General features: G+C 39.9%; 1 protein-coding gene across 3 annotated transcripts in view; it reads right to left on the reverse strand.

The window, feature by feature from the left end:
• Positions 1-386: 386 nt before the first annotated feature.
• The window catches only part of LOC147537445 (tRNA/rRNA methyltransferase (SpoU) family protein), a 30,524-nt gene continuing 18,046 nt past the window's right edge, over positions 387-12,864 (reverse strand). For 2 of the 3 annotated variants that reach the window (XM_086639986.1, XM_086639989.1), the window contains 15 exons: positions 6,824-6,988; positions 6,253-6,300; positions 5,882-5,989; positions 5,037-5,111; positions 4,848-4,898; positions 4,627-4,770; positions 4,414-4,541; positions 4,232-4,319; positions 4,032-4,091; positions 3,782-3,965; positions 2,688-2,839; positions 2,515-2,585; positions 2,135-2,291; positions 1,793-2,010; positions 387-742 (listed from right to left, as the gene is read on the reverse strand). In XM_086639986.1, coding sequence (XP_086496112.1) covers positions 1,828-2,010; positions 2,135-2,291; positions 2,515-2,585; positions 2,688-2,839; positions 3,782-3,965; positions 4,032-4,091; positions 4,232-4,319; positions 4,414-4,541; positions 4,627-4,770; positions 4,848-4,898; positions 5,037-5,111; positions 5,882-5,989; positions 6,253-6,300; positions 6,824-6,988 — 1,614 coding nt within the window. In that variant the 3' untranslated portion in view covers positions 387-742; positions 1,793-1,827. Of the gene's footprint in view, positions 750-1,792; positions 2,011-2,134; positions 2,292-2,514; positions 2,586-2,687; positions 2,840-3,781; positions 3,966-4,031; positions 4,092-4,231; positions 4,320-4,413; positions 4,542-4,626; positions 4,771-4,847; positions 4,899-5,036; positions 5,112-5,881; positions 5,990-6,252; positions 6,301-6,823; positions 6,989-12,864 lie in introns of all 3 variants that reach the window. The other variant, XM_086639987.1, reaches the window with a different exon arrangement.

The following is a 12,864-nucleotide window of genomic DNA, read 5'->3' on the forward strand; positions in this document are numbered from 1 at the left end:
GGCCGGAAAATTTTCCGACCGGCGACCTAATCGGAGAAGATAGAGATGAGGTGGAGAGAGTGAGGTGAGGTGGAGAGAGAGTGAGGTGAGGTGGAGAGAGAGAGCTGAGGTGGAGAAGTATTTTGCTTTCCCCCCTAAATAAAATTGTCAAACAAAATTGACCAATTTTTTACCAAGTCTTCAAACCCAGGAAACTATTTAGCTTTCCCCAAAGCGCTGGCCCATTGTAAAATATGCCTAGAGTCACATTCGCATCTCACAAAATAATATATCTGAAATTGAAAGATACAAACACCACCTAATATACCTGGGGATCTAAAGTCTAAAAAACACCAACCTGTTGGTCCACAACTCCACCCATCTTTCCAGTCCAATAATACCCAGAGTTTCTGAACAAATTCTACTACACAAGCTTTTACTGAAACTGATAATTAGAATTTTACATCAAAATTGGTACAGAAGACATCTAATTTTGTCGCAAATATTAAAATTACTGGCAAAGAAATAAATTATTCGATAAATGACTCAGAAATCAGTATTACAGAGCTACTTGATGTAATTCTGATAGCTCCTAGCTTGTTGTGCCTTTCCGCAGACATCCATCATAAGCAGAGTGACAAGGTCGACTAAAAAGTCATTTAATCAGCTAGCTGTTACATAGAAACTAGTTTATCTTGTTGAAACCTGAAAACAGAACCTCTGCGAACCATGGGGGAAATTGATTTATCTGTATCATCTCAAACTGTAACCTGAAATAGAGTAACAGTTGTTAAATTTTGTCAAGGGCAGAAAAGAAAAGAGTAACAACTTTTATGGTATGTCATGGAATTAAAGGATTATGAATCCTTTAGACACAAGAATTCTGCTCAAGGAAGACCTCTACATCTAGGGGGTGAGTGGGTTCGCGTTTACGTTTTCCTTGGAATCGTCAATCATATCATTTACAGACATAACAATCTGTAGCGATGCTATTCCTGACAAAACCAAACAATGTAGTAAGGTACTACGGTATTGTGACTACTAGGAAATACACTACAAGATTGTTGTTTCTGGTAACCGTGTTAATTTCCTGCACGTCAAACAAGGCCTTGAGATCACCTCCATCTTCTAATTTCTAAATTGTTTTGAAATACTAGTTTGCATATATGTAACATATCATCGGACAGGTATCAGTGTATTTCAAAAGCAGAGTGAGGTGTCGGACACTGTGAGTGAAAAAGACAAAAACGGAGAAATAGCCATGCAGATTCATTTTGTTTATTTCTTGTTTGAAATTTCATTTATTCTTACTCAGTTTTTTTCCGTTTCCAATTTTTTGTACACAGTTTTTCCTAATTTTTGGATCATTGATAAGCTTATACTTAGAAACCTATAACCCAAACTGATACTTTATGGGCATAAATTTAAGATGTGCATACAAAATATCATATTATGCATATTGAACTCATTGCGAGTATCTGCATTCAGCGTAAGCTGGTCAACTCGGACTCGGCTTGGGATTGGCGAAGGACCGAGCCTGAGTCAGGCCGAGTTAGAAGGAAAACTACAACCAATTTTGGACTTTGGCAGCCTAAATCTGAGTGAATCCCCAAGAACCAAAATCAGCAAGAATCAAGATATTACATCCAAAGACACCATTGAAGAATATTACGTTGAAGAAACCACCTTAAAAATGTAGCCAAGCATGAAATGTGTTTCCGCCTTAACAATGCCTATATGCTGTCTGTTTAATGTTTCGGACACTAACTCTCAAAAGGAAAATGATTAGTAATGGAGGAGCTTCCATGCTTACCTAATTTGATGTTTAAAGTGAAATTGTGACATCAATCAAGAAGGGAAGGATGAGTGACGGGATCTTTGTTGTCGAGTATATTCCCATAAAGCAATAGCACCACTAACATGAACATTGAGAGATCTAACTACTCCCAACTGAGGAATCTCTACACAACCATCAAGAACATGTATTATATCCACAGGTATTCCCTCCTTTTCACGCCCAAGAACCAGAACCTGTAAAAATAATGAAGCATTTCTTTTGTTAAAACCACAAAACTTCAGGCGTTTGGATCACTCACAGACACTTAAATATGTTATATTGACACCTTTTGAAAAATTTCTTCTAATTAAGCATTACCATTTTTTTTGGAAATGTATACTTGTCGAGGGGTAGGCTATTCGCAGTTTGCTCTAAACCCAAGATAGAGAAACCCTCTCTCTTTTTTTTCTCCAAGAAGACCTTAAGGCTGCTTACTGGAACCTCCACAATTGGGACCCATTTCTCAGCTGTCACACTAACAAATAGAATAGTCGGTCTCAATATATAATTCAGGTGAAGAAATCACAAGCTAAAAAAAATCATAAGTGTGATTAAATATATTTGATGTACAACTTGAAACAAGTCTATGCAAGGATATATAGAAGTAAATGGCGAATTAAATCCACGACAAAATTAATTTATTTTAATCATGCAAGTTTTTACAGGTCAAGTCCACGGCACGCGAAATCACGACTGACCTAATGAGCTGGAACTGTTTATCATTTACAACACTAGCATCAGCAACGGCTAAACCTGCTGTTTTGAATACCTGTAATATGAAAGAAGTTATATAGAAGATGAAGACAATTAGAGCTAGCAGACAAATATAGCTACGGGGTACATAGATATCATATGCCTTTTCCTAGAATACCTCACACGTCCGCGCTAACCCAGCAAGGTTAGGTATACGATCAAGTAGAGATGCAACAACAATACACTGTTGTTGACTTGCTTTTATCCTTTCTGTGGCCGCTATTCTTGATTGGAGAACTTGATTGAGAAGCTCATCTTCTTTCTCCATCTCTATAACACAAGAGCTTATTTAGATATTTACTATATTTAAAGAAGGATAAGGAATCCACAAAATGAAGGTATAACAAAATATAAAAGTACTCTTCTTAATGTTGGAATTGTCTCCTTTAGCCTAGAACTATCGACATGCACCCATTCTGACAAATGACCGAAATAAGCAGTGGACTGAAGAAAAATGGAAGTAGAAGCATGTATCTTCTAGCCTACGTAGTTGGCCTCACGAGTCATGATCTTGAAACCTCAATAAGTGGAATATATGGTAAGACATTCACATCTAGCCATACTACAATAAACTGCAGTGATAAAATATACATCGAAGAACACTCATATCTAGCCTATGTTGTTGGCCTCATGAGTCAGGTCGCTGGTAGGATGAGCTTTATTCGAGTTTTCTAGGATGCAGGTGAAGTTCCGCACCCCCTTTTTCCTTTCTTTTCAATCATTTATGGAACTACAGAATTGTCGTAATAAAGTACTTCATATTTACTGTTTCTATGACAAGAAAGTATCATTACGTAGTACAGGCATATCTTTAGAATTTGACATATATGGTTTAAAGAAAGAAACTTGGCTAAGTATTGGCTCAAGGACCACGTCTAGCTCGAAATCTGGTACCAACTACTTAGTGTCTGGTCTACTACATAAACAAGTAGTAGCAATAAGAAATACCTAGCAATTAAATCTATTGTGCTACGTAATTTCAGGAGTAAAACTTATACATGCAATATAGATCAAATATTGACCAATATGTAATTGAGAATACTAGTTGAACTTTATTTGCAGAAACACAGAACAGATGCAATATTATTTTCTCGAGAATGAGGTAAGCATTAAAATCTCAATTATAATCGGCAAGATCGCGTACTTCGAAGAAAAATAGGCATCACTCATATTCTCAAGCACCTACAAGTGGGTTATAGAATATGACGTTACCTGAGAATACATTAGCCTGATATTCATGTCTTTCATGTTCAGAGAGAGTAATTTTCTTTTGAAAATCGAAAGTTACATCTCTAGAAACCTGCAAACCACTACAGTTTTCTCCAGTTGATAAGCTCTCATTCTTGATGGTAGCTGCATCTTTAGCCATGGAACTCCTGAGATCTTCCCTTACATCCTGCAGTACTAGATGTTGAGAATGATCTATCATGCGACAAAGGATACATACAGGTAATGTACTTACATTCAAAAATGTGATCATTTTCTCCAGGAGCGATGTGGGCACGCATTCAAACTCAATTTCCTTCAGAAATAAGGAGAGGATTCAGAAATAGATATTGTCAAGAAATTAAAACCGCAGTACTGCAAAATAGAGAAAAGAAGATAGCTAGAAAGCATTGCTTCAGTAATGCACCAAATTAATGAAAATCTTTTTTATCCAACCTTATCCCGCGCAGTAAATATTCCTGAGGGAGCAGATGATGTTCTAGGATCAAATGCATCCAGAAATCCTTCCATTGATGCCCGCAACCTGACATACAACTATGCAGTTATAGCAGGAATAGATATACTTTTAAGTCAGCATTTGAAGAAGTTAATTTTGGATATGGGACAAGAGCAGGTACCTCACACAGTCGGAGTTTCCCGCAAGATACAATTTTAAATCCTCAAAGCACCTTTTCTCTAAAGGAACAAATTCATTTATAGAATCCAAGGGAGGAACAAGTTTGAAAAGAACTTGGTAAACTAGCAACTGCATAGAAAACCAAGAAGCAATAATTTATATCCACACAAAAGTTAAAACTCAGAAGTCAGAACTGTGGCAGTATGGGATTGACCTGAGTAAAACCGCGTAAACTGTGGTGATGAGAAGTTAATAACGGAATTATAGGTGGAAGTAACTGATTCAAATGACTAGTTTGAACACGCTCCTCACTGTGAAGGATAACATTTGTCGCTATGAAAACATACGAAGAGAGTGCCTACAATTGATGCTTAAACGTTATTAAAGAGGAAGGAGACAATCACGGCCAAAATATACATATAGATATTTATGTACCTGAGGTCTTATATTGTAGTCTCGAATAATAGGGGTCAATTGTTCCACGACCTGTCAAATAAGGAGCACAAAAAGAATAAAAAATAAAGTCATTAAACTTGCTTACAAGTTACAAGTGATGGAAATTGCTTGACAAAGGCATGTGAAGAGTATATAGGTTTCTTGACAATGGCATGTGAAATTGCTTACAAGTGATGGAAATTTCAAGTAAACTTGAATTGCAAATGTCTCCAAGAATTGTCTAACAGCTGGCAGGTTGTTTCTCTACATGGAAAGAAATGCAAGCATTTAACCATATAGGACTCAAAACATTCAGAAAATGATGATCTATAATTAATTTCAAGACAGGAAGAAGAGTAAATTGGCACAGTTCCCGCACTCGATACTGTACTAGCAGATGTAACCAAAAGAGTTGTTTTTATCTTGAGTTCAGATATGACTCAGTTCCTTTGAATCAAGTTACCGTCTTAGATTGAGAAGAAGCTGACTTCATTCATAAGATTTTTAGCATGAAACTGTGATTTGAACAGTTGAACTAAAATTATACTTTCCGTTTAATCCATTATAGAGGCAACTTCCTAAGGATTAGGGAGATGTATCCATTAAATATAAATGACTCCCTTGCGTTAAAATTTCAAAATAAAATAAAGTAACCTGCATGCCTGCATCTTTCAAAAACAAAATTTAATCAATCAAAAAATAAAGTAACCTGCCATTGTGTTTGTACATAGACATACTTCCTGGTGGAAGGAGATGTATGCTCTAAAGCCGATAAATGAGCAAGATATAATTAATGTTTTTGTAGTCGATTTTAAATCTGATTTGTGGTCTGAATTGACTCAAGTCAGATTTCAGACTGTTGTTGTTTCTTTCATGATGTCTGGCTCCTTTAAATAGCTAATCTTGGTCGAGCTTGAGTCCATTTTATTGAAAAGATTCAGGATCAGACATTGAAAAAAAAAACACTTTCTAGAATTTTGACCAAATAAAAATCAAGTTAGGTAGAAAGGCATAAGGCACATTTTTTTTCTTACATATAGGCACAAGTGCAAGTTAGTTGTAACTTGCTGAACAATGTCTTCCCGAACAAATCGTGATAATATACATATCATCTGCCAAGCGCGGACTTTTCGCCTATGGATCTACAAAAATCAGATTACTATTATAAGAACCTCAAGAATGAACTTAGTGTGGATGCAAAAAAGAGGAAACAAGCTTTGAGCCTTTGACCAACGAAAGAAAGTGTCAAGAACCTTTGGTTGGAGCGTTTACCAAATTGGTTCCCACCCTCTAGGTCTAGGGTTCGAGACACCGAGTCATACCCCTTAAAGTATGTTGATCTTCCTAAAAAACAAAAAAAATAAAAACAATGAAAGAAAACACCATAATATAAAACTTTACTCACCCCACTATATTTCTTGTACAACTCCTTCGAAATATCTTTGTCATTAACCTGTATCAACATCCGAATTTTCATCAAAAAAACATCCGAATTTCATCAACTCAACGACGTGGTATATAATGGAAGGCTTTTCAATTGAATAATTCCCGAGGAGAGGTTCAGCTTGTGGCTAGATGGGACCATGTTAAACTAATATTAATGGAAATATCAAAATATGGATCCTTTGACCTTTGATCCATACCACAAGGTTAGGTTTGGAAGTGCAAGAAATAATTTTAAGATAACTAACAGCACACAAAAATAAAGATACCATAGATTTGTGAGATAGTTTGCTTTATCCATTCTTGGGTACTGCATAATGTGAAGGTATTCTCTACTCTGGAGGGGCAACAATTTAATGACAAACCATTTAAACTACTAAAACCAGAGACATTTTTTATGAATTGCCATTCACACATATTAGTAAGTGAAAGAATTGTAGAAAACATTTATAAAATCAGACTACTAATTGGCAATTTACATATTCGATAGGATTTGAAAGGTTAACAATGGAATCATTTCCAATAACACATACCGCAGAGTCCAGAAGCTCTAACAGAAACAGTTTTCCTGCCTGAAGGGCTGCAGAACAATAATCTTCGTTCTCGGTTGCAGATCCATAATTATCAGCCATGTCCGCCAGTTTGTAAAAGAGAACCGCAACAGATACACGTGCATACAGCTCCGTGTTGATAAACGCCTAAGAAATAAGAGGATTGAGAAAATTAAAGTCGAAAGTTTGAATCGTATATGGAAGGGTCAAAAACGCTCTGGCAATGAGTAATAACCGAAATTTTACCAGTAATGTCCTGACGCAGGCATTTTCAACAATAACCCAAAATAATGGTCATCACATCGAAAAAAAATGAGACTTCTTCCATGTCAATTAAAGTTTAAAACTGACCTTTTCATATAATTGAACGATAATCTAGGAAGTAAGAAGTGCATGCATATAACTTTAAGTAGATACCATACACGAAACAAACAAGTGTGCGGAATAATGGTTTTTAAGGCGTCATCAGACATAAAGACAAGAGTAAGAAACTACACCAGCATACCTAGGCTAAAAGCATCTCCAATGCAAGACTTGAACTTTAAAACTTAGAGTGTCACGTAGGATTTTTTAGAGGTTTTCTTTAGAGAACATCTCCAATGCAAAACTGAACTTGAATCTCTAAGATTATGTGGCAACATTTATTATAGAGATCGTCAAGAGGAGATCGCAGGGCACCACTCCACCGCTAACACCCTTGCACAGATCTCTGGATCTGGTATAGCGCCGAGTGGTAATCTGAGTGCATCGAAAGGAAGTTTCTGTGTCTTGGGTTTTCGTCGGAAAAGGTTGCTCGTCGGCTGCTTCCGGTAACAAGTCTGCCCTGGAGATCGTAGCATACCAGCCCACCGCTAATGCCATTGCACTGAATCGTTGGATTCAGGTATAGCGCGGTCTGGTACGCTGAGTGGTATCAAAAGGAGGTACCGTTTGCCGGGGGTAAATGATGGCAGCCAAGAATGGCATCTATGCTTATGTTGATAGAAAGAGATTTCTCTTCTCCAAATTTAACGGCGGCCGATATGCTATATCGGAGCAAGGCTATTATAGGGAGTGGGCCATTACTCTCTCGCTGGGAGGGATGAATAGTTTGAAGGAATTTACATTTAATGCGATTAAAGGAAAAGGAAACCAGAAGGAATCAGTAAAGTTAGCCATTTTCCGAGATGGTTCTAATCTTTGGATGTGGGAGGTGATGAGTAACAAGAGGGGTGAGTATATTTGGGCTCACTGAATAGGGGATGGGGATAACAGTAAGAGATCGATTTGCATACCAAAAGGGAAGGAAGGTGAAGGATGGAACAAGTTGGAAAAGGCCATTGCAGAGGTAACCTCCATTTTCTACAACTTGAAGAACACTCAAGAGGCCCTCATGATAGAGCCGATCCCTAGATCTGCCAATAAATTCGAGGTTTTGAATAATATTGATGCCAGGGATAAGATCAAGGCGGGAGTTGAGAAGGTAGATCCGTCCAATCAAATCCCTAGGAAGGAGGGAATGAATAGCTACACGCCAAAAAAGAATAATCTGCCAACCGGCGTATCCAGGGATAGGATTTTTAACTCTCAACCACCACCGCCTCTCGAACCAATGCATGGCAAGTTTATTCCTCCCTCATTCAAACCCACTTCATCCTATAAATATCCCCACGCCTACAAGCAGTCGACTCAACTCCCTTCATCTTCTCTTTCCCCTCCCACAAACTCTTCGAATCGCCCTTCATCTTCTTCGTCCCTCCCCCCCCCCCCCCCCCCCAATTTCTCTTCTGTCTCCAACAAGAAAATGGCTTCTGTAGATATTCATAATATGGATTGGTCGAAAGCGGTGGTCCTCGAGAGAGAATCATCAGAGGCTCACTGGAAATCGGTGGAATCGAAGGTGCAAGGAATCTTAGGGTCCAATGATGTGGAGATCCTGCCGTTTAAAAGTGGGGCAGCTCTGGTTAAAACAAGGATCCCTACCGATGCCTTAAGGGCGATGGAGTTCTTGGTGGAGGAAACCTCGGGCAAGAAAGTGTTTATTCGTAAATGGAACCCTCATTGCAACTCAGTGATTGTTACCCCTTTGTTGATGGATGTCAAGATGTACGGGATCCCTTTCCACCTATGGAATGATAGAACTTTTGCTAGTCTGGTAGAAGATTTGGGTGAGATAGTAGCAGTAAGCTACGAAACTACACATCTTTTGGATCTTCATTATGCTCGTGTCTCGGTGGATGTTAAGCCAAACGGTTCCATCTCGGAAAGGAAGACCTTATTGGTGGATGGTGAGAGTTACCAGATTTGGATCACAACGGAAGTGATTGCTGAAAGGAGACAGGATACGTCGGTACTATTCTCGTCGGGAAACCAGAAAGCGTTACCGGAGAAGACAACGGGTGCTGCCGTAGGCTCGAACTTCGAAAACCAGGTACACAACCCTACTGCTGACCTTATGGATACAGACTTATCACAGGATAAGGTGATGGAGACTGAAGTTGTCAAAGGTAAGGCAGTCTCGAGTCCCAAGAGAGATTCTAGAAAAGGTAAATCTAAAGCTGCAGATACTAAGGAAGTAAGTTCAGAGGAAGTAACCCGGAAGTTACAAGACATGCCTGACATGAGGGGGATAGAAATCAGACCAGTTATGGTGGGAGCTCTGACCAAGATGGTCAATGACTCAAACAAGTGGACTAAGTCAATCACGTACAAAAGACTCAAGAAAAGTCATGACATGAATAAGAAAAAGCTTTGGTCTTTGGGCAAGGTCCCAACGGTAAAGAGGACTATATCCAAAAGCTACAGGCGCCCAAAGATAGCTGGGCCGAAGAAGGTGGCAGAGCCCACTACTCCAACAGATCAAGGAGCAGGGGAAAAGCACGATTCTACAGGCACTGATGAGGAAGCTAGGATGGTCCAGTTCTTTAAGATTGCCAAGGAGCTAGGCTTATCAGGATCGGATGACTATGAAAGGGTTATTCAAATGTTGGTAGCCCAGGATGTGGAGCTGCAACATAGAAAGAAGAAGAAGAAGGACAATCAGGAGGAGGAGGTCCTCAACACAACACCGTTTGCCATTATCAAACCAGGTGGCAGCCAGGTGAGTAAGTCCAGTGGAAGCAAGGAGGTTGGTTTTGGTTCAAAGGATAAGGTGGGCATGGCTATCGTCATTCAGGAGGAAGAGAAGGAGATAGGAGATGGTAAAAAGACCAGTCCAGGCAAGATGAACAGGGAGTTAAAGAACTTAACATGGGGTATGTCGGACCCACCCTCGTCCCTGGTTAGATCTCGTTCAGCTCCGAGTATGGGGGATATCAAGTTTAAATGTCCCTGAATCTTCTCAGTTGGAACATCAGGGGCTTGGGTAGCCCGGCCAAGAAGGTAGCTGTCAAGAAAGTTGTTAAAGATCTTGCTGTGTCTGTTTTGTGTATTCAGGAGACTAAAGTAGTAGATGTGTCCGAGTCTCTTGTTAGGGCTGTTTGGGGTAAAGGTAGTTGTGGATGGGATGCCATCCCAGCAGTAGGTGCTTCTGGTGGTATTTTGTGTGTATGGGATAGTAGTTTAATGGAAGTTAAGGAAGTATTTAAAACTTCTTATAGTCTTTCTTTTCACTTCAAGAATTTATTAGATGACTTTGAGTGGGTGTTCTCTGGGGTTTATGGTCCTTGCCAAAGAAATCTTAGAACTGATCTTTGGAAAGAGCTGGACCTTGTCTCAACTAAGTGGGGGTTGCCATGGTGTGTGGGCGGGGACTTTAATGTCATAAGATTTATCCATAAGAAAAAAACGAGGCACGAAGATTACATCTAGCATGAGAGACTTCGGGGAGTGGATTGATCGTCATGGGCTTATGGACGTTCCCAAACAAGGGATGGAATACTCTTGGACAAATAATCAAAGTGATCCGGTTCTAAATGTGTTAGACAGATTCCTGATCAGTGGATATTGGGAAGTTAAATATCCTAAGGTGGAACAACTCATTCTCCCTAGGCCAATCTCTGATCATGCTCCTATTCTGTTGAGGACAGAGTTAGTTAAATCTAATCCACCACCATTTAGGTTGGAGGAGAGGTGGATGAGGGATCCGGATTTCATGGACGTAGTTGCTATTTGGTGGAAGGAGGGTGCTATAGGATCGTCTCCAAGCCATACGTTCTGGAAAAAACTTCAATTTTTGAAAGGGAAGCTTAAAGGATGGTCGAGGGAGAAGCACAACAAGTTCCATAAGGCTTTTGTACAATTGCAATCGGATATTGGTATGCTAGATAAGAAGGAAGAGCACCAGACCTTATCTCAAACAGAGTTTGAGGATAGGAAGAAGCTGAAAAGGGAACTGGAGAGCCTTATGGCTCAGGAAGAAATTAGTATGCGGCAGAAGTCCAGGGCTATATGGCTCAAAGAGGGAGACAAGAACACTTCATACTTTCACAAAATAATGAAGTGTAGGGCTAGGCAAAACAGAATCAGCATCATCATTCAGGATAATGGCAACATTACTAAAGAGGAAGAGATTGTGAAAGAGGCAGTTGCATACTTCAGCAAGACCTATTGTGAGCCTACTTTTTGGAGACCTGGTATTGATGATATGCATCTCCCACATCTCCTTCCAGACGAGGCAGATAGGTTAGAAAGGAGCTTTTCAGAGGAGGAAGTTAGAAAGGCTGTGGACGAGCTGGCAAAAGATAAGGCACCGGGCCCGGATGGTTTCCCTATTTCGTTCTTCAGCAGATGTTGGAACATCATTAAAGAAGAGTTCATGGAAATGGTTGAGGCCTTCTCAAGTTCGGCTGAGCTGGATTGGAGACTTAATCAGACATTCATTGTCTTGATCCCTAAGAAGAAACAGAGCTCTTCCTTCTCGGACTTCAGACCAATTAGCTTAGTGGGAGGGGACTACAAGATCATCTCTAAAGTTCTAGCATCTCGTTTGGCTTCGGTTATGGACAAAGTTGTTTCCCCTTTCCAAGGAGCATTCATAGGAGGTAGACAAATTTTAGATGGGGTTATGGTTGCGAATGAGTTGATTGATTCAAGGAGAAAAGAAGGTAGTAGAGGTATCGTTCTAAAGGCAGATCTAGAGAAAGCATATGATCGAATAAGTTGGGACTTTCTCTACAATATCATGAATCGTATGGGTTTCGGCTATAAATGGCGGACTTGGATTTACAAATGCATTTCGTCGGTTACTTTTTCGGTTTTGATCAATGGCCAACCTTCTACGGTGTTCCAGAGCTCGAGAGGGATCAGGCAAGGGGACCCTATATCCCCCCTTCTGTTTCTTTTAGTTGGAGAAGTGCTGAGCCAGTGCATGCAACAATCGGAGGCCAGAGGGTGGATAAAAGGCTTTCAAGTCACAGCCTCAAGCAGGAAGATCAACCACTTGCAGTTCGCGGATGACACTCTGTTCTTCCTTGATGAAGACTTGGACCAGCTTACGAAATTGCGTGACATTTTGGTGTGGTATGAACTTTGTTCAGGACTGAAAGTCAACTTGAAGAAGTCTTTTATTTACGAGGTGCTTGAGAATGAGGGAGGCATTACGAATTTGGGGGTTCTGGAAGGCTTCGGCTGTCCTATAGGTTCTCTCCCCACTTCATATTTAGGACTACCCCTTGGTCATAGATACAAGGCAAAGTCTCTGTGGGATCCGGTTATGGAAAGAATTAGTAGCAAGCTGGCTTCTTGGAAAGGACATGTCCTATCGAAAGGTGGGAAAGTGACACTTCTAAAATCAGTAATGCAGGCTCTACCCACGTACTTCTTGTCTTTGTTTTCCATCCCTATGGGTGTCCTGAAGGAGATAGATACTAAGATGTGCAACTTCCTTTGGAATGGAAAATCCGATTCCAAGAGGATACACTGGGTCGCTTGGGGTAAGGTAAACATTGCCCGAGCTAAAGGGGGCCTGGGTGTCAAAGACCTCAAGACCATGAACAAGGCCCTCCTTACTAAGTGGTTGTGGAGATTTGAGCAGGAGGATGGCAAGCATTGGAAGGAAGTAATTGGTGATAAATATGGAATTGACCCAAGTGAATGGGCAAAGA

This window comes from Eschscholzia californica, unplaced genomic scaffold (assembly GCF_041429995.1).
Source record: "Eschscholzia californica isolate CP2 unplaced genomic scaffold, dmEscCali1.0.p SCAF_5, whole genome shotgun sequence".
Lineage (NCBI taxonomy): Eukaryota > Viridiplantae > Streptophyta > Magnoliopsida > Ranunculales > Papaveraceae > Eschscholzia > Eschscholzia californica.